The sequence below is a fragment of the Chanodichthys erythropterus genome, chromosome 8 (assembly GCF_024489055.1).
Source record: "Chanodichthys erythropterus isolate Z2021 chromosome 8, ASM2448905v1, whole genome shotgun sequence".
Lineage (NCBI taxonomy): Eukaryota > Metazoa > Chordata > Actinopteri > Cypriniformes > Xenocyprididae > Chanodichthys > Chanodichthys erythropterus.
The window spans coordinates 10,845,252-10,867,679 of record NC_090228.1 but is presented as its reverse complement, the minus strand read 5'-3'; the positions used below and the strand labels follow the sequence as shown (position 1 = coordinate 10,867,679).

At 35.2% G+C, this 22,428-nt stretch overlaps 1 protein-coding gene across 1 annotated transcript in view; it reads right to left on the bottom strand.

Annotated features, from left to right (window-relative positions):
- tmem178bb (transmembrane protein 178Bb) overlaps positions 1-22,428 on the bottom strand; it is a 100,948-nt gene that overhangs the window by 5,010 nt on the left and 73,510 nt on the right. The window contains exon 3 of the mRNA XM_067390966.1: positions 938-1,075. Coding sequence (XP_067247067.1) covers positions 938-1,075 — 138 coding nt within the window. The remainder of the gene's footprint in view (positions 1-937; positions 1,076-22,428) is intronic.

The window sequence follows — 22,428 nt, the reverse complement described above, 5'->3', positions numbered from 1 at the left end:
ATATCCTAATTTGTGTTTTGAAGATTAACAAAGGTCTTATAGGTGTGGAACAACATGAGGGTGAGTAATAAATGACAGAATTTTCATTTTTGTCCATTAACATTTTTAGTCACAATAACTTGGATGGAAAAACATTTGAGAGAGCAATATTTCCCAACCATGTTCCTGGAGGCACATCAACACTACACTTTTTTTTTTTCCAAACTCTTCCTAATCAAACACACCTGATTCAAATCATCAGCTCATTAGTAGACCTAAAACGAATGAGCCAGATAAGTAAAACATCCAAAATGTGTGCCTACAGTAACAAAGTTGGGAAACAAGCAGTGTAAAAATGCATTTTTAAGTCAATGAATACATTATTTTTAATAATAAAAATACGAAATGTATTACACTTTCGTTTCTTACCCAAAAAAAATCCTTTTTTTTAGCTGTAAGAATTCACTAATCCTAGATTCCAAATCTACTCCCAGCTTGGACAAATTTGATGGCGCAGTAGCAGTGTTCAAGGTGAAAAACATTTTATTTACACTTGATTTATATTATATTATATTATATTATATTATATTATATTATATTATATTATATTATATTATATTATATTATATTATATTATATTATATTATATTATATTATATTATATTATATTATATTATATTATTTTATATTATATTATATTATATTATATTGCTATAAATTGCACCAAATCTTGACAAAATGTCTGATTTCTTGATGCATTGCATCATTTAATAATTTTCTTTTAAGAGGAAATGTTTACATTCCCACATTAGTAATATAATTATATACAGTAGAATGTGCTATATAACTTAAACTAGCTGCCATTTCTAAATATTTTTAAATACTGTCTCAGCATCGCATTCTGTGTACATACTGTAAACTGCCTATATTGTCTGTTTGTTTTTTTTAGCTGACTTACCGCCCATGAGGAAGAGTAGGCCTGCCACATACTGCATGAGGCCACGGTCCCAACAGCACCCCAGCATCCCAATTATCCAGCCGAAGAGGATGATGGCCACCGCCATTCCCATAAATCCTGCAGTCATCCTCCGCAGATCTGTGGGCGGCGAGAAATAAGGCAAGTCAAACACATGACTCAGAGCTGATAAGGGCATGGCGTGAACATGGACGGCAAAATGACGCATTTTAATGAGAGCTTGAGGGTTTCTATAAGCCCTGTATTGTATTTTATATTATTATGTTATATTCTTATATATTCACAGCTTCTTTTTTCAAGCAGCTTGAATCATGGGATGCTTTTTAAACACTAGTGAAGGTTTTCCGGTGTATGTTGGCCATGTTTTCTTGTGACAGTATTCCTTGCGTTCCTTTTGACTGGTAGTTTGTTGTAGCAGAACTCAAAAATTAATTAATAACTGCAAATATAGTCCATAAGTCCATAATCCATGCAACAATTCACTGCACTTGCTCCACTGTGGGTGTATGAGAGTGCGACAGGGTTGACTCTGTGTTAGCTAGAGGGTAGGTCACAGCATTTGTGTTCGTTTGCTCTTTTTTTAATCTCACAGTTGAATTCTCACAGTGCAGGAGAGGTGGCAGGCCCAAAACGCTGGGCACGGCTGTTTATGCCAGCCAACTGTGAAAGGGTCACAAGTTCACCTCAGGGCAGACGCAACACTTAGATGAGCATGCTGTAAGAGAGCTTTTATTACTTTCTAATAGAGATGGGGTGTTAAAAGCTTTTTTTTCCCTTTTTTTTTCATAGTAATATCAAAAGTAAAATGTCAGATATTTATGAAAGAGCAATTCATCATTCCCACATCTTTGTGGCAGGAAATTCAGCAGATGCTTGTTTATTACTTAAACTGAAAGTGCCAGATTTCATGAGTGTTTCCTCTGGGTGGAAAAAAAAGGTTAATTGCAATGTTTGAGTCTTGCAACTGTGACTTCTCAGAATGTGATTTTATTTTTTTGCAATTGCAACACTTTTGTTAGCTGCAACTTTATCTCAAAATGTGAGCCCATTTGTCATATTTTCAACTTCATTTCTAACAATATGATTTTATTTCTTATAAATGCATCTTTGTTCCTTGTAACCACAACTCTATTTGTCATATGTTTAACTTTATTTCTTACAATGCAACTCTCTTACAATTGCAACTTTGTTTCCATAACTGCGACTATATGTCTTATTTTCAACTATTACATTGTGAATATTTCTTAAAATTGCAACTTTGTTTCTCATAACTATGTCATTTTCAACTTTATTTCACACAATGTGACTTATTTTTTACAACTGCAGCGATTATTTTATGGCAGCGGCTATTTGCATTAAGTGCTAATAACAATAGATGCTATTTACACTAAGTGTCAATAGCAGCATTTTCTTAGCGATATGCTATTAACACTAGGTGAAAATAGCGATAGATTCTATTTACGCCATGTAGAAGTATCAGTTCTTTGCAATAAGAGTAAATAGTAAGTAGATGCTATCTATACTTTATATTGGCAGATACTATTTGCACCTCAGTATTTTTGTACATTTACAGGATGCAATAATATCATTGAGTGTAAATGATTTTATTAAAATTATTAAATGGATGCTGCCTTATTGGGAGAATAAAAACCATCCCTACACCTTCCCCTAATCCTACCCAATAAACACTTTTAATATTATTAAACACTTGTTCGCAGTTTATTTCCACTTAGCGTTTGCCAACAAGGGAGGATATTTGCACTTAGTGTAAATAGACACTCAGTTTATCTCACAATGTGATTTTATTTTGTTTCTGTTACCTGTAACTTTATATTTCAAAATGTGACTATTTCTTTTATTTGGAACTTTATTTCTCGCAATGCGACTGTTTCTTGCAGTTGTAACTTTGTTTCTCATAACTATGTCATTTTCAACTTTATTTCACACAATGTGACTTATTTTTTACAACTGCAGCGATTATTTTATGGCAGCGGCTATTTGCATTAAGTGCTAATAACAATAGATGCTATTTACACTAAGTGTCAATAGCAGCATTTTCTTAGCGATATGCTATTAACACTAGGTGAAAATAGCGATAGATTCTATTTACGCCATGTAGAAGTATCAGTTCTTTGCAATAAGAGTAAATAGTAAGTAGATGCTATCTATACTTTATATTGGCAGATACTATTTGCACCTCAGTATTTTTGTACATTTACAGGATGCAATAATATCATTGAGTGTAAATGATTTTATTAAAATTATTAAATGGATGCTGCCTTATTGGGAGAATAAAAACCATCCCTACACCTTCCCCTAATCCTACCCAATAAACACTTTTAATATTATTAAACACTTGTTCGCAGTTTATTTCCACTTAGCGTTTGCCAACAAGGGAGGATATTTGCACTTAGTGTAAATAGACACTCAGTTTATCTCACAATGTGATTTTATTTTGTTTCTGTTACCTGTAACTTTATATTTCAAAATGTGACTATTTCTTTTATTTGGAACTTTATTTCTCGCAATGCGACTGTTTCTTGCAGTTGTAACTTTGTTTCTCATACTTGCAACTTTATTTCTCACAATTACGGTTTATATTTCGGTGTGACTTTATATCACACAATATGACTTTTTTTAGACTTAAAAGACCATAGTAGTGCCGTTAGTATCTCATAAAAGTGTTTCACAGACCTGTGCCATCTCAACTTTCACATTCGGTTGTATTTCTATCTCTTATAAGCTGTCTTGAAACAGTTTTACTTTGCAGTCCTTTGAGAGAGCTCAGCTATGACCCTTAGATATGGTTTACTGCAAGATTGCCACAATAAAATAAAGCAGAGCCTTCACAACATTGGAACAGTTTGGCTGATATAAGCAAGGTTAAGTTATAAAAATTGATCCCTTTCTTATTGAAAATGAGTTTAAAGAGAAGATACAGTAGCCAAGTCATGTACTATCAAACACAGTGTGGTTTAAAAAATCATACACTGAGTCAGGCTAAAAACACTGTCAGGAAAAGATTATTTGGGAACAGCTTTATTTTAGTTTCTTACATTGGAGCCCACACAATATTTGTTACATCACAATACAGGCTCTTATATTGTAGAAACTGCGTAGCATCAGTCGGGAAGGCAACAGCATGTGTTCTGAAACAATAGGTGCTCAGGTATCATGTCAAATTTCTATAGATTATACAATTTATATTAACAAGTTATATCCATATCAGGCAGTATGCAACGTTTTAGCTTTGTGGTCATCAATGATTTCATCTCTCCAGAGAAATGCAAGAGAAAAACCAGTTTACATAAATGCAGGAGCCTTTCTTGGTTGGATTCACTTTATAAATGCTGTTTGCTATCTGAATGACAGCTTTGATTTCTCATGTTGAGAGAAACATTTTATGCCCCAGAGAGCAAAGTAAATGTTTTAGGGAGCCACTGGTTACAAAAAATGAAGGTTGTGCATTTTTTGTTTTGCCATAAGCATTGCAAAATTTCACCCCTGCAATAAGTGTACAAATATGTTTTGACTTTTGCTTTACAATATACAAGATTTCCCAGTGAGACATTTTTATTTATTTATTTTATTTTAATTTGATTTATTTTAATGTTTTTATTTTGTTTTGTATGGAAGAGGATTAGGGCCAAGCAATAATAAAAAAATAAAACCATCTCGAGATTAAAGTTGTTAAATTTCGAGAAAAAACTCGTTAAATTTCGAGAAAAAAAGTCGAAATAAAATGTTGAGAATAAACTCATTAAATTACGAGAAAAATGTCATTAAATTTCGAGAAAAAAGTTGAGATAAAATGTTGAGAATAAACTCGTTAAATTACGAGAAAAAAGTCGTTAAATTACGAGAACAAATTCGTTAAAATATGAGAAAAAACACGTTAAATTTCGAGAAAAAAGTCGAGATAAAATGTTGCGAATAAAGTCATAATTTAATGAGTTTATTCTCAACATTTTATCTCAACTTTTTTCTCGTAATTTAACGAGTTTATTCTCAACATTTTATTTCGACTTTTTTCTCGAAATTTAATGAGTTTTTTTCTCGTAATTTAACGAGTTTATTCTCAACATTTTATCTCGACTTTTTTCTCGAAATTTAACATTTTTCTCATAATTTAACGAATTTGTTCTCGTAATTTAACAACTTTTTTCTCGTAATTTAATGACTTTATTCTCAACATTTTATCTTGACTTTTTTCTTGAAATTTAACGAGTTTTTTTCTCATAATTTAACAAGTTTATTCTCAACATTTTATATCGACTTTTTATTTGAAATTTAATGAGTTTTTTTCTTGTAAATTAACGAGTTTATTCTCAACATTTTATCTCGACTTTTTTCTCGAAATTTAAAATTTTTCTCATAATTTAACGACTTTTTTCTCGTAATTTAACGAGTTTATTCTCAACATTTTATCTCGACTTTTTTCTCGAAATTTAACATTTTTCTCATAATTTAACGATTTTTTTCTCGTAATTTAACGAGTTTATTCTCAACATTTTATCTCGACTTTTTTCTCGAAATTTAACATTTTTCTCATAATTTAACGACTTTTTTCTCGTAATTTAACGAGTTTATTCTCAACATTTTACCTCGACTTTTTTCTCGAAATGTAACATTTTTCTCATAATTTAACGAATTTGTTCTCGTAATTTAATGACTTTATTCTCAACATTTTATATCGACTTTTTATTTGAAATTTAATGAGTTTTTTTCTTGTAAATTAACGAGTTTATTCTCAACATTTTATCTCGACTTTTTTCTCGAAATTTAATGAGTTTTTTCTCGTAATTTAACAAGTTTATTCTCAACATTTTATTTTGACTTTTTTCTCAAAATGTAACGTGGTTTTTCTCGAAATTTAACAACTTTAATCTCAAGATGGTTTTATTTTTTTATTATTGCTTGGCCCTAAACCTCTTCCATAGTTTTGCACAATCACTGTTGCATGAATAACATTTAAATGTTTGATCACTGCTGCATTGCTGTAATATTCATTATCACATTCACACAGATTTATATATTTATATTTTGGAAAAAAAAATATTAAAGAACAAAAAAATGCTACATGTGATCCAGATTGATCAGAAATAGTCAGTAGCCAGTGACCATCATAGTGTCACTATGATATTCTGGTAGATTTAGATCATAAATATTTCCTAAACATGTTGCTGAAATATTTAAGAGTGTGAGGTGCTGTGATATGTAGTTTTAATTTATTAGTATATATTATTTTTTATTTTTTTAAATTGCTTTTGCAACAGTAGGTCTCTTTTTTTTATACTGAATGTACCTTTCCATTGTGCTTTTTCAGAAAATATTTATGTACGTAGCGGATGTGAAAGAAGGGAAGGATGCGTGGAGATTGTGGAAGGGTTCCTTAAAGCTTGTTATGCAATCTGCAGACTGATGCTAAACCAGACTGTCAGCATCGATCAAAATGTATGTTAACTAGAACGGACGGCAACGAGAGTAGAAGAGCACAGAAAACTAGACAGGCAGCTCTTCTGGAAACAGGCCAGGGGAAGTCTCTGTAGTTGGCCCTCTCCTTTTGTTTGATATTCTTGTCGTTTTTGTATCTCTGTGTTTCTTAACCTGCTGGGCTTCCAGATGTGTCAGGTTCTGTCAGATCTTTGTTCCCCTCACTCTCGAGCGCTGAATGAGAGAGCAGACTGTAAACGCTGTACTGCAAGCAAATGCTTTCAAAATCTCTGAGGGGAAGAGTGTATAATTATGCTTTACACAGGATCTTCGCCAATTAGATACTTTTTAATCAAAGTGAGGGAAATGCATAAGGAGAATGGACTGTACCGGAGTTTGATTTCTCTGAATTCAAAACCTGAAATGTCGGATCTTTCTGCAGTTTTTCCACTCTGGAATATGCCATGAATACCTAAAATGATGGACTGCTCCCTTAGGGCTGGACCTGATTAGATTATGCTTCCTCAAAATTAAATGTATAGTCACCCACTGATAAATGTATAGTCAACAACAGTTACCCACTGTTTCAGTGGTGAATAGGGTATATTTAAAGGAATCATTTACTCACCTTCCAGACCTGTATGACTTTTTTCTGTTGTGGTTCTCAGTGGAAGATGTTTAGAATGTTGGGATCCAATCATTGGAACCCATTGATTTCATTGTATAGACCAAAAAACAGACATTTTTCAAAATATCTTTTGGGGTTTTTTTTTGTGTCCACAGAAAAAAAGTCAGTCTGGTTTGGAAAGACATGAGGGTGAGTAAATGATGCAATTTTTTGGTTCCCCCCTTAAGCCATACTAACTCAACAAAATATCATTATAGTCAACATGAAATGGTTTGCGCATAATGTATAACATTTCCATAATGTTGTGAAATAATTTCCATAATGTGATGTATTTTTGAGTGAAATATTTGAAAAATATAATATTAAACAATTACAGTTGAGATCCATTGGCAAATTATGGTAAGTTTCATATCTCAATGAATCCAGGATAAACAGTTATTAAAAACCTTTTTATTCCTTTGTAATACTGTGTATTGATGAATTGCTCAAAAAAGCTTGTATAAAGAAAATAAATGTATGTTTAATGTTAACTTAAAAGGTTAATTCACCCAAAAATAAAATTTCTGTCATTAATTACTCACCCTCATGTAGTTCCAACCCCGTAAGACCTTCATTCATCTTCAGAACACAGATTAAAATATATTTTTAATATCTTTTTGATATATTACTAAAGACATTGTTAAAATAGTCCATGTGACTACAGTGGTTCAACCTTAATGTTATGAAGCGATGAGAATACCTTTTGTCTGCAAAAACAAAACAATTTTATTCAACACTTTCGACTATGTTAACAATGTCTTTAATACCTTTCTGAAACTCAAAAGCTGCAATGATGTTGTTGCCTTTGTGTGGTTCAGAAACCCTCGGATTTCATCAAAAATATCTTAATTTGTGTTCTGAAGATGAACGAATGGTCTTATGGGTTTGGGATGACATGAGGGTGAGTAATGACACAAATTTCATTTTTGGGTGAACTAACCCTTTCAGCCTTAAAAGTGCCCTAAAATTAAAAATTGAATTTACCTCGGCATAGTTGAATAAGAGTTCAGTACACGGAAATGACATACAGTGAGTCTCAAACACCATTGTTTCCTCCTCCTTATATAAATCTCATTTGTTTAAAAGACAGTCGGGATCATTAATATGTACGCCCCCAATATTTGCATATGCCAGCCCATGTTCAAGGCATTAGACAAGGGCAGGACATCTGGATATGCACAGCTGAATCATCAGACTAGGTAAGCAAGCAAGGACAACAGGGAAAAATGGCAGATGGAGCAATAATAACTGACATGATCCATGATAACATGATATTTTTAGTGATATTTGTAAATGTTATATATCTAAATGTTTCGTTAGCATGTTGCTAATGTACTGTTAGTTAAATGTGGTTAAAGTTACCATCGTTTCTTACTGTATTCACGGAGACAAGACTGTCGTTATTTTCATTTTTTAAACACTTGCAGTCTGCATAATTCATAAACACAACTTAATTCTTCATAAATCTCTCCAACAGTGTGTAATGTTAGCTTTAGCCATGGAGCACTATCAAACTCATTCAGAATCAAATGTAAACATCCAAATAAATAACATACTTACGCGATTAGACATGCTGCATGACGAACACTTTGTAAAGATCCATTTTGAGGGTTATATTAGCTGTGTGAACTTTGTTTAAGCTGTTTAAGACAGTCGCGAGCTTGGGGGGCAGGGAGCACGAGAATTTAAAGGGGCCGCAGCCTGAATCAGCGCATATTTAATGATGCCCCAAAATAGGCAGTTAAAAAATGTAATTAAAAAAATCTATGGGGTATGTTGAGCTGAAACTTCACAGACACATTCGGGGGACACCTTAGACTTATATTACATCTTTTAAAAAGACGTTCTACAGCACTTTTAATTTATGATCTAAACTCATTTTCAACCCAAATATTTTACTTGGGATCACCTTGAAAATTAAGTTTATTTCTTTTTCCCAATTTGAGTTCTGTTAGCAGCAGAGATTCTTGTTCAAATGTGTACACAATTCCCTGAATTATCCATAGACCTCATGCATAATTGCACATCCATTCCAACATCCAGATCAGACCCCTGTGCTGTCGGTAAACGTCCTGTGATAAATCACATGGCTTCCTTGACTTAAAATTTATAATCCCTCTAACACAAGTAAATATAGACTAACCGCATGATCTAACCACATAATGGGCATACCATCGAAAGCTAATGGGTAATGTGATTGATGTTGGACTGTTCATGGTGGATGGCACAGTAATCAAATTGGGAAACAAATTGTGACACAATCGAATTGGGATTATGCAGCTCAAGAAGCCTTGTAGTCCAATATGTACAAACCTGGGGTCTTACAAACATATGCTAACTGAATGATGGTAAATGAAGGTCCACTTTATGAACAGGAGGTCAAGTAGAAAATGGCCATGTGCTCCCTTCTGACAGGAAACTAATGGTCGCACCTGCTCAGGAGGAACTGATTTGCATGCCAACCATCTATAGCATCTTGTTCAAGGTCCCAGCATGACTTTCTTGGCTTTCCTATGGCTACCTTAGCCAATCCAAACCCCGAGAGCCCTTGTCGGCATCCTATTTAGATGATGTCAAATGTGTCTCAAGTCATACAGCAACATTGTTTACAGGCAAACGAATCAGAGCAGAAAACACAAGCCTCTTTTCATCTCTGACCTTTTGGAGAGGGTGCATCATTGTTAGAGGAACGCATTTGTCTGGAAACGGGATGTGTTACAGAGAGCACATGCAAATTTGACTGCTAAGGAACAAATGATATGATAGCGGGGATATTGCTTGAGGAATAATGCGCATCAGCTTTATTTGCACTGGTTTGACAGTTGCCATTTTTTCCCCTAGAATGCGAATAGTGAGACGTGAGTCAGACTGGGTAGTGGTGATGTTTATTAATTTAGAGAATCAAGTAAAAGTGAAAATGCTGATTTGGTGGTTATTAGCCTGAATTGTTTCTGTCGCACCCTAATTTTTGCATTCCTCCTTGAAGTCATATCTGAAAGTGTGTTTTGGAGAATTTCTTCGCTCTATTTCCTCAACATCTTTTAGTTGACAGGACAGAAGGGATGGATTGGGGTGCGACATAATTCAGAATCGAACCTGTGAATCTCACATGAGCACCACGGCGTAATACTCAGCGCTAACTGCTAAGCCAAGGCACAGTTTTCTAGATTTTCTTTTCTTCTTCAATAGCATTTTGCCAATAGCTGTACAGAATGACATCAAAACACTATGTTGCTTATGTTCAGTTTCACAATAACAAAAAAAGTCAAGTTTTGCCATCAGCCACAACATTTGCTTTTCTCTGTTTCATCTTTCTGGACAGGAGTTCCCCTCAAGTATTTATTGGAAGTAAACTTCTGTTATCCTCAAAAGTGGTTGTATTTCACTGAATCTAATATGTCAACTGATTCGGTCTATAAAAGCATGTCATGTTCTTCACTGAAATGAGTCAGCATGTTTTAGTGCAGCATGTGGTCACTTTCTCTCCTGGCTTTGGGAAGGGATTACATTTTTTTTGTTACTGTGTTTCTCTTTTTTCCCCCTCTATGTGTGGAATGGCCCCTGAAGGTAATAGAGCTTAATTTCATTACCCCTTGTCAACCGCCACTGGGGAGAAAACAATTGCGAACTAAAATTAGATTACAGAAGACGGGATGGGAGAAGCTGGAAGAACATCATACTTGTTTGCCGTATACTCAAGAGGAGCATGCGTGCGACAAGGTAAAGGGGATGTAACACTGCATGTAGTTGGCACGACTTACAAGTCTTGGGCTATGTTGGGAATAACACGCACACTATTTCTGCAGTATGTGCACTGTGAGGGGTATGCAAATTTTAAATATGCAATTTACACATTTTGTGCTGGGATACAATATCCCACAATGCAATGCGCATGATTTTGACCTATCATTTCCCGTTTTATGAAGTAATCACAGCTCTGATTTTTAGGTTTGATTTATTCGGTAATCAGACTCCCAAGATATTTTTACACAAAATTTGATTGAAAATGCAAAATAACCATATAATTTGAGAGAGCTGGATTAACTGAATTAAAAATGCAATATAATAAGGTCATGTGACAATATTGCATACTATTGTTTGAAACGTTTATCATTGCATAATAAATATTTTAGATATTATTTTTATTACAGTTGGCAGCATACAGTGCTACACAGTATTTAATTCATGATTTTCTCCTAAAAGTGCGTACTACACAGTATTTTTGTTATTTGTTCATTTATATTTTAATTTAATTTATCATTTTTTTTCCAGGGTAACAGAGTTTCATTGGCTGCATCTGAAATCGCATACTTCCCTACTATAGAGTTGAAAAACAGTGTGTGAAAAAAGAAGTAGGCTATGTCTGAATTCACAGTACTCATAAAAGAGTAGGCAAAAAGTGCCAGGATGACCTATTACTTTGGGCGAGATTCTTAAGTGTGGATACAACAGACATTTTACTATCCCACGAGGCCATGGGAGAGGATTTGTGAATGGCAGTGAAGCGACGCAACTGATGTTGGTAGATCCCATGATAATGACAACATGGCGAATATAGTACATCCATATTACATTCATACTATACTTTTTCAAAATAAGTAAGTACTCAAGAAATTTTGCATTTTCGGATGAAGCCATTGTGTTTTTGTAGTTAATTAATTCATTGTATCTAGTTGATTTCTCTGTACATTTATACTGCCTATGTTATTCAGCTCGCTGTCAGTTATCATCATTGTTTAATGTGTTGTGTGCGTTTGTATTCTCTTAAGTATTTTGGTTTTGTGGATGAAAGACTAGTTATATTGTCATTCTGAGTCATCCGTGTTTGGGTTGCACAACGTTCCTGACAATTTTCTCTTGAAACTTTTATTTAAAGCTCAGTGGGCACTGTTTGTTTATAAAAAAAAGCGCACTGGCAAAGAGCTGACGGACATTGTCTTTCTGCTCCCCAGTGGTCAGAGTTGCTGTCAATCCTGTGGGATCTGCCAATCCGGCTGTGTAAAGTGATAGTGTCAGTGATAGGGGATGGACTGAGGCTATAGGCTGAGGGAGGTTACAGCTGGACATGGCAATGTCAATAAGAACTCACTTAGTGACCCACTGTGGGAATTGTTGAGTGACGGACAGCTGGCACTTCAGTCAAGCACTGCGCTGACGTGCCGCTATCGACTGGCCATCAGCAGCATTGCAGAGGGGAAGTCAATGTGTTCTTGAGGACAATGATTGTTCCTGCATAGGATACGGCACATAAGATGTCCTGTTCACTTTGTTGATACTGAAGGCAAATGTACAATTCAGAAACAGATTTCCATTTTTTTTTTTCCTATGGTTCTTTGTTTTGAGAGGCTGCTCACTGCAGAGCCAACGGATGGAGCTTGACGTCCAGCTTCCCCCTCTCTATACGTAATGGGTGGTGGTCCAGCTACACCCTCACCCTAACCTTACTCTATCCCTGAACATAATTAGCTCCACCCATTAGCTTGGCTCTGCAGTGAGCACTACTTGAACTTTTTCAGGTAGCAGGCATCATATTTTATGTTAAGCGCATGGATTTTCTTATGTTTTTAATAATGTGTATATTTCCTGAAGTAGAAATGCAACAGAACCATTAGCAGTGCACCATGATGATAGATTATCAATTTCAGCTGAGGGCAAGTTCTACATTTAATGATATGCTAATGCTTCCTGCTGCTATAGCTCAGTGTTTCCAAGGCCACTTATATAAACGGGAGAAACTGTTACCCTTACCCCAGTTTCACAGACAAGTCCCAGACTAAAATGCATGTTTGAACTGTTTTAATATCTTAAAATATGTCAGTGCCATTGTTTTTTTCCCAAGATGCACACCAGTAATGTTTTTCTAAAACACATTTATAAAAGCTACTTAAAGGGTTAGTTCGACCAAAAATAAAATTTATGTCATTAAGTACTCAACCTTGTGTTTTTACAAACCCGTAAAAGACCTTCTTTCATCTTTGGAACACAAATTAAGATATTTTTGATGAAATTCGAGAGGTTCTTTGATCCCCCATAGAAAGCAATGCAATTCCCACATTCAAGGTCCAGAAAAATAGTAAAGTCAACGTGACTACAGTGGTTCAACCTTAATGTTATGAAGCGATGAGAATACTTTTTGTGTGCAAAAAAACAAAAAAATGACTTTATTCAACAATTTCTTCTCTACCCTGTCAGTCTATTATGCAGTTGATGTAGTGAACGCAGTCAGCGCTTCCGTGTTTACGTCTGAACGCCGGCTCAGTATTGGCTGACGCTGTTCACGTGAGCAGCACAACGCATGCATGTGATGCTGAGGCAGAAGCCGGCCCATACTGAGCCGCCGTTCAGCCCAATCCTGGCTTAATCTAAGCCCTGTCTGTGAAACCACGCCTTAATATGCCATCCTTACAATCAACATTTAGTTGTATACAATTTGTTATTGTTTTACCCGTTTTCATTTCTGTTTTGAAAAAATGTTACTGAAATGTAATTGACAAAGTAGATAATAGCTGCTTGGTAATGTAACACAAATATGGCTACCAAGTGCCTTTTGAGTACCTTGGTAAGGTTCAAGTATTTTTTGTCAAAATTGTTATTTTAATCTTTTTCAATGAACGATTTAACAGAAATGAACAGGAATACATCTGCTGTAAATCACTTTAGTTAAACATCTGCCAAATGAAAAACATCTACGGTGAAAGGCATTGTTTTGAATCAATATTCAGGCCAGGAAATAAGGTTAGTTAAGTTTATGCTCTGTCTGCTTTATAATCTCCTCCTGTTAGCTTCAGAGATAAAGATGGTATCAGCAAATAAGATCTGCTTGTTTCAGAGAAGGAAGCAGCATCTAAATTTATGCATGCTGGCTGTGTACTTTCATAAATCAGGGGTCAAATCTTACAGACCAGAAGGTTAAACTGAACAACCACAAACATGCCGTTCTGGGAGCGCAGTAAAATGATCTATCTAAATCCATATCTCGCCATCATAAAGCTTGGATATATGGTCACCGCTGGAATAAATAAGTGTAAAAATTCTGTCTGGACATAATGTCCTCTCTGACCTCAGGATTTTATGCTGCTTAAAAAGAAAGTGATAATGCAGGAAATGCATTAAAGTGCAGATAAAAAGGACATGCGTGTATGATTAGATGAGTCGTCTATTGAAACTGGCCTTGTGAATAACTCCCGCTGATCACCATTCGCATAGAATAGAGAATTGAAAGAGAGACTAGCAGAGATGAAAAAATAAAAGTGTTTTTTAATGAAGTGTCGAGGTTGAGCGGTTTTATGGAGTCTTGCGTGTCTGATGGTGGGAGCTTGATGACAGCATATCGTTCAGGCTGTGCCGCAGTTCTGTGCATTACATCAATAAAGTGTCGATTTGCGTGACGCCGCATGAAGGCTCTGGTGACGAAGCATCACGGGTGCTGACAGGCATTGAACACAAGGAGAGGCATGTAGCTCAGCACTTTTGAGGCAGACCTTTTGATTTAATTTCCAATGCAACTCAAGAAAAGATGCGCTGTGGGTTTTTTTAAGCACTGACTGCTTTCAGCATGGCTTGAATTTCGATCTGATTAAGTATGCCGCTTCCTAAATCGTGCACAACTGGTTTAAAAGCAACATCTGGAGCATCAACTTTTTACTACTGTCACACAGCATAATTTTTGATGCTCACAGTCCAATGCACAAACATACAGCACTCTATTTTTAATTACACAGCGGATTCCAAGAGTGCTGATGAAAAGGGCAACAGCACTGGGACAGTTATTTATTTATTTATTTATCAGTCTACTTGTCTGTGTTTGTGGTGTTCCTGACCACAGTATGTAAGTGGAACCAAATTTTGTCCGGAGCAACAAAATCTCTCTTCCTGAAGCAGGGTTTCCCATGGTAAAATGTAAAACCTGGATTGGAGATGGAGCAGAATGAATAGGCATAGGGGAACATAATCAGTTTCAGACCAGCTTTCAGTCTGTGTGTTGCTTGGTGAAACAAAGCCTGACTTTACTAAGAGAGAAAAAAAAAAAAGAATTAACTGCCAATTTTTGTCTAAAACCTAACTTAATTGTCCCTTCGCCAGGAATTTGATTGACAAGCGATCTAACCAATCATAATGCCGAACCCACCATTTTGTCCGACAAAGCAGTCAGGAATTAGAAGATTAACCTTGACTTGAAAATTGAAACTTGAAAAATGGTGTGTACTGACGTCATTTTGCATTTGAAACATTCCTTCTCGTGTTCATTCATGTTTATTTGATGCTATAAATGAACTAGTAGGAAGAGATGATCGGTTCATGAACCACTTGAGCTGAGGCGCTACAGCAATCTGTCACAACATATTAAAGAGCCACAAAACAGTTTTTATTGTTCGAATTTCTTAAAAAAATACAGAATTTGTTTAATATCATAAGTAACCTGCTCTGTCTTGTCTGTTGACGTGTTGTCAGTGTCCTCTTTGCTCCGTGATGTATTTTTCACTTTTTGTGTCACTTTTTTGTGTGGCGTGACAGCGCCATGTCTTGTCGGAAAAAGCAACAGTAACTAAAGGGGGCGGGTCTTTGCAAAGGGTCAATTAAATTATGAAACTGTCAATCAGCACACTCACAATTAAGGTTATTATACTTTTTATACTTTCTATTTTTTTCATATGTACATATCAGAGCTCTTTGTCAAACATGTTTTATTGGATTGTATCTTATCTTATTTAAATTCTATTTTAAATTCTAACTCGAGTATAGTGTTCAGGTTTAGTATTTTAGTTAATGTGATAACTGTAATAATTTACAAATGTTTTGCAGTTTTATGATATATACTGTATATCTAAAAGTAAAATTAAGTGCCCCATTATGCTTTTTCGAACATTACCTTTCATACAGTGTGTAATATAGCCTGTTGCACAGCAAATAAAGTTATTGTTTCCTAAAAAAAAAAAAAAGATTTGGAACTGCCGAAACATCAGTCATCAGTAATTCCAGTCTCATTTCCTGTTATATTTCTATGTAACAAAGTAACAAATTTGCTTAAAGGATTAGTTCACTTTCAAATAAGATTTTCCTGCTAATTTACTCACCCCCATGTCATCCAAGATGTTCATGTCTTTCTTTCTTCAGTCAGAAAGAAATTAAGGTTTTTGATGAAAACATTCCAGGATTATTCTCTTTATAGTGGACTTCAATGGCTTCCAAATGGTTGAAGGTCAAAATTACAGTTTCAGTGCAACTTCAAAGGGCTTTAAAGAATACCAGACGAGGAATAAGGGTCTTATCTAGCAAAACAATCGGTCATTTTCAAAAAAAAAATACAACTGTATATGCTTTATAAACACAAATTACAGCCTTGCACATGCTTCCGCTTTCCGTATTCTTCAAAAAGCTTATGCCGTATGTTCTACGCCTTCCCTATTCAACTTACGGAACAAGTTTTTTTTCTGTAAGTAGAATACAGAAGGCGTATGACATACAATGTAAGCTTTTTGAACCTTGGATGTGTGTTGGATGTGTTTTGGAGACCTCCAAAACAAAATTAGGAACTTTTAAAATATCATAATAGGGGCATTTTAATTTGTGACCATTTTTATTTTATTTTAATATATTTTGGAGTCATGAAAATGTATTTTAGTTTGTTCAGTGTTTCCAAACTTTTTTTTTAATGTACGATAACACTGATTACAATTGTGATGTTCTAAATATCAGCATTACTATGAATTACCTACAGCTGAATTAGTCATGCTAATATTCAATACAACAGAACTCTTGCTCGTGGTATATTGCATAATCATCCAAACCTCGTCATAGTTGCATCTGACAACAGAATGGCACAGCTATGGAAAATGCTGAGTGGAACGGAGAACCCTCTGTCAGCTGTCAATCACTTCATCCGTCCCTCATGTGCTTTTTCCACACAGTCATCACAAAATCAACAACAGGGGACAGAACAAGCAAAACAGAGCTATTTGATGTGACAGCCGTTTGACATTGTTTATGCAGATGTGAAAGCTCTGCCGCGCTCGCGTGAGCAGGGCTACGTGCTGCGGCGCGCTCGCAACCGCAACCGTGTTTGCCACTAGGGGCTTAAAGGCAAATACATCCTGGTCAGTCACCTCTCCTCCTCTGCACTGCCACTCATTCCTAGTTGTCTCCCATGATGACGGGTGAGGGAGCTGCATGCTTTTTGTTTCATGTTGGGATTATGGGACGGCACATTTGCATGCTTCTGTCAACTGGACAGACGCGTGATCGCTTGCACACGACAGTGGATTTGCATACTGAGCATCAGGATAAGCCGAAAGAAATGATGGGAGGGAGAAAATTATGCCAACAGAGAGACTGCTAATATCTCCACTGCTTCTAAGGGCTAAAAATGGATCAAATATATTTAACCATCAAGTGCACAATGTTGATTGTGTGTTTTTTTTTTGTTTGTTTGTTTGTTTGTTTTTTGAAGTGCCACCAGTGACAGTTCTGGCACTTCAATGGTTCGGAGTCATGTGATTTCAGTTAACGAGGCTTCGTTACATCATAAGTGTTTCCAAATTTCAATGGTTCACGTGGTGCGCTCCGAACCACTGATTCGATACACAAGATTCGCAAAGCTTCGAAGCTTCATGAAGCAGTGTTTTGAAATCGCCCATCACTAGATATTGTTGTTAAGTCATTATTTTGTTTTTTTGGTGCACAAAAGTATTCTCGTCACTTCATAACATTAAGGTTGAACCACTGTAGTCACATGAACTGTTTTAAATATGTTTTTAGTACCTTTCTGGGCGTTTGAAAGTGTAAATGAACTTGATGTCAATAGAGGCCTCACTGAGCCATTGGATTTTATCAAAAATATCTTACTTTGTGTTCTGAAGATGAACAAAGGTCTTACGGGTGTGAAACGATATGAGGGTGAGTAATTAATGACAGAATTTTTCCATTTTTGGGTGAACTAACCCTTTAAAGGTTTGAATTTACCTTGGCATAGTTAAATAATAAGAGTTCAGTACATGGAAATGACATACAGTGAGTCTCAAACTCCATTGTTTCCTCCTTCTTATATAAATCTCATTTGTTTAAATTACCTCCGATGAACAGGCGAATCTCAACATAACACCAACTGTTACTGTTACGTCGGGATCATTAATATGTACGCCCCCAATATTTGCATATGCCAGCTCATGTTCAAGGCATTAGACAAGGGCAGGCAATATTAACGTCTGGATCTGTGCACAGCTGAATCATCGGACTAGGTAAGCAAGCAAGGACAACAGCGAAAAATGGCAGACGGAGCAATAATAACTGACATGATCCATGATATCATGATATTTTTAGTGATATTTGTAAATTGTCTTTCTAAATGTTTCGTTAGCATGTTGCTAATGTACTGTTAAATGTGGTTAAAGTTACTATTGTTTCTTACTGTATTCACGGAGACAAGACTGTCGTTATTTTAATTTTTTAAACACTTGCAGTCTGTATAGTTCATAAACACAACTTCATTCTTTATAAATCTCACCAACAGTGTGTAATGTTAGCTTTAGCCCGTTAGCCACGGAGCACAGCCTCAAACTCATTCATAATCAAATGTAAACATCCAAATAAATATTATACTTATGTGATTAGACATGCTGCATGACGAACACTTTGTAAAGATCCATTTTGAGGTTTATATTAGCTGTTTGAACTTTGTTTATGTTGTTTAAGGCAAGCGCAAGCTCCGTGGGCAGGGAGCATGAGCATTTAAAGGGGCTGCAGCCTGAATCGGCGCATATTTAATTATGCCCCAAAATAGGCAATAAAAAAAATGAATAAAAAAAAATCTATGGGGTATTTTGAGCTGAAACTTATATTACATCTTGTAAAAAGACGTTCTACGGCACCTTTAAGTAAAAAGTTATTTATATTTTAAAATATTATAAATATTATAGAATATAATTTTTCAGTTTTTAATGTAGTAATTGGGTACTTGGAATAAAAGAATAAAGATTTTTTATAAAATATTATAAACACAAAATAAATTATACAGTACATTATTTGCCTTTTTATGTAGTAATAAGTCTCTTTTTAAAAAAAAACAAAAAAAACCCCAACAACTTTGATTTCATAATTGTAAAATACACGGTTAAACCTATTAAAAGAAGGCAGATCCAAAGTGAGAGAAATATACATTAAGCTTTTACAGGTCATCTAGTCTGATCCATAAGGTTTAAAGACCTGATGTAGGACACTAGACTCTGCATTCACCATCTGTGTTGTTTCCTTATGCAGACATGAATGAGGTCAAGCTTCATGCTTAGATTTAAACCCTATTAGGATATCATGTACTGTGTATCATGCTTGTTTAGATAGCAGATCTTGTCTTGTGTGCACTGAGGCTCTGCACCATTCTGACAGTGCATCTGTTTACTTGTCATTTTAGAGTAATTGTTAGGTTAAGATGTCTGTGCATGTCACTCACAGTGTGACTTTTAACACAATGTGTCAAGATGTCAATGCAGAAAGATCAGCAAGCTCATTCAAAAAAAAAAATTATAGGTACAAACAATGCAATGCTTTGAAACTAGATAGGCTTTATCTGGCATTCAGGCAAATGGCAGATGAACACACACACACACACTCACACTCCATACATGAGCTAAAAGCCCAAAGGGGCGATCTGCCCTGCGGTGTGTTTGGATGGCTTTGTATCTCTCCTGTCTGTGTGCTAAACTGTCACCTCTTTTCTCAGTTGGCGTCCCCCATAGTGCAGTCTGGCTCCATACACATCACAGCACAGCTTTAAAACAGAATGGCCAAAGCCCACAGGACCAAATGACACGAAGAGATCGAGATGGGAGGGGGGAGGACGGCGGACGGTGGAATCAGGGAGACAGAGCAGCTTTTACATTCGCAAAAATTAGCATGGCGCCTTGGTTTCTGCGAGCACAGTGTGGCTGTTGACCAATCGAGGAAATTTGGTCAAGAGCCGTACGGTTTCATGCATTCACAGCTGTCAGGTGGCTCGTCTCCTTTTTTTGTGTGATCTTTTAAAGAGAGAACTGAAAGTCAATTGAATCTGCATTCCCAAAGGGGAGGGGGTGGGGTGTTTGCACATAAATTGCTCTTTCATAGCTCAGGAGACTTAAAAGATTAGTTCACCCAAAAATGAGTCATTATTTAGTCACTCCTGTCCTGTCGCATGTATGCTTTTTTCTTCTGTGAAACAAAACCTACAATTTTTTTGGAAGTATTATTTTATTTTTTATTCACCACTGTATTTGTTGCTTTTTACTATAATGGTCCTTTTCAGGATATTGTTTCGCTTGGACTAAAATCACTGAAATGAAATGCATGCAAATTCTCCTGGTCAAAATTACAAATTGGCTGTTTGATTAATGGGCATCCAATTACATGAACCTCCTTGTCACCCCTCATACATCTTAACTCTTACTCTAAACCATCTCCGGTGACCACTTGACTTGCAGTCAACTATTCACCTTTAGTCAGACTTCAAAAGACCTGAGTGTGCATTGAGGTTTTTGATGCCGTTTTATTAGCTGCCTGGGCTTTGCAAATGAATTCATTTCAGGAGTGAGAGAGAGAGAGAGAGAGAGAGAGAGAGAGAGAGAGATGGGAGAGAAAGTAATTACATCTTAAGTTTTATAAAATAGATTAATGGAGCCAATTCCAGGAATTCATCTTACAGCATTGAACTGCCATCAATTGCGGTCTAGATGTATACAAAGGATCAGCAGACTACATTTGAGTTAGTGGTTTTGATTGTCGTTAAAAGAAAATGATTAACATCCTGTTGTGGTGCTGTATCTACCTCCCTCATATCTGATGATAAATTACAAGTGCTAATAAACACTGTTAAATGCAAATGTAATTTTATGTGGGGAGCATTGGAAAGAGGCTTTATTTAATGGGCTGGAAGGAATAAGTTGTTGCTGACAAAATAATTTTGACTTATCTAGGTTGTATGACAACACAGGACAAAGTGAACAACCACTTTGTTTTTACTAGGAATGTGCTGATATGATTGCATATTAATATACTGTGATACTGTTTCTCACAGTACTGCATTTGTACTTAAGGTACTGGATAAGAGTGTTATTTTAGTATTATTTATATACTATTATATTATTTATTCATTTTGAATTTATTAGCTTTCCCTTTTTAATTTAAAAAGGGAAATGACTGATTTTTTTTTTCTTAAAAAAATGTATTTCAATGAAATTATTGTACTATGTTTTTTATTTAATATTTTGTATTTTTAGAGGATTTTATGGTAATAAATTATATCTATGCAGTAGTTATAATCCATTTATTCACCTTTTGAGCATGGAGCTGATAATAAAATTTCCAACTTAAATTGTCATAAATCTTGAATGCTTTGGAGCACAGACTTAAGATTCTATTAAAAAGTTAAAAAGATAAAAGTTCTATTTTTACATTATGAAAACTGCACAAATTTCAATTTTTATATGAAACATGTATTTTCTAAAACATGTTTTACGCTTGTTTAGATTTAAAAGCCATAAATCTAAAGAAGCTGTGTTCTGAATTTGAGGCTGATGTCTCAATAAATGAGCTTTCTGTAAGAATTTGTTTGGGCGCAGTACCAAATGTTTCCACTAGATGAAATTCATCTCCCATTCATTTCAAATGCTGTCATTTTTAACCATGAACAATACAAGTGTGACTATTTTTTTCAAGACCAATTAACCATTTCAAATAATGTCCATGATTTTTTTTTTTTTTTTTTTCACATAGCAAGTGCCAAAACCTTTCAGCATCTAAGTTTCTACCAAGTTTCGTACCATTCCAATGAAGTAAAAAAAAAAAAAAAAACCTAGGCCTAAATTTTTCAGTCAAATATGAGCAAACAGCACCAGAGGGTTAAATTAATGAAAATTATTTCAGTGGTTTTAGTTCTAGTTTTAGTTAACAACTACAGCATTGCTGTACAAAAGTGAAGTAAATGTTGTGAGGAAGAAAACTGATATGGCAGATTCACACTGAAACAGTTTCAGTTATAATCTAATTTTGATATTGTGATGCAATGAATTATGACATTTATTGTTTAAGCATATTTATTGTATCATTTAATGTAGTTGGTGTCCAAGCTGTGACCAACCGTGGGATGATTTGAAAATAATTTATGGTAATTTGCAACAAGCCACAGACACTTATTTTGTATTTTATAAATACCTGTACCTCTTATATTTCATATATACATAATTCTTATTTTCTTATACCTCTTATAATACCTTATATTTGTATTATTTTAACTTGACTGTGCCTTATCTAACCACATTTGGCCTTGGCCTTATGTCACATGACTGCATCACCTGAATGGCTAAACCACGCAAGCAATAGGCGGTGTTGAGGATCTGTGGGTTGCTAT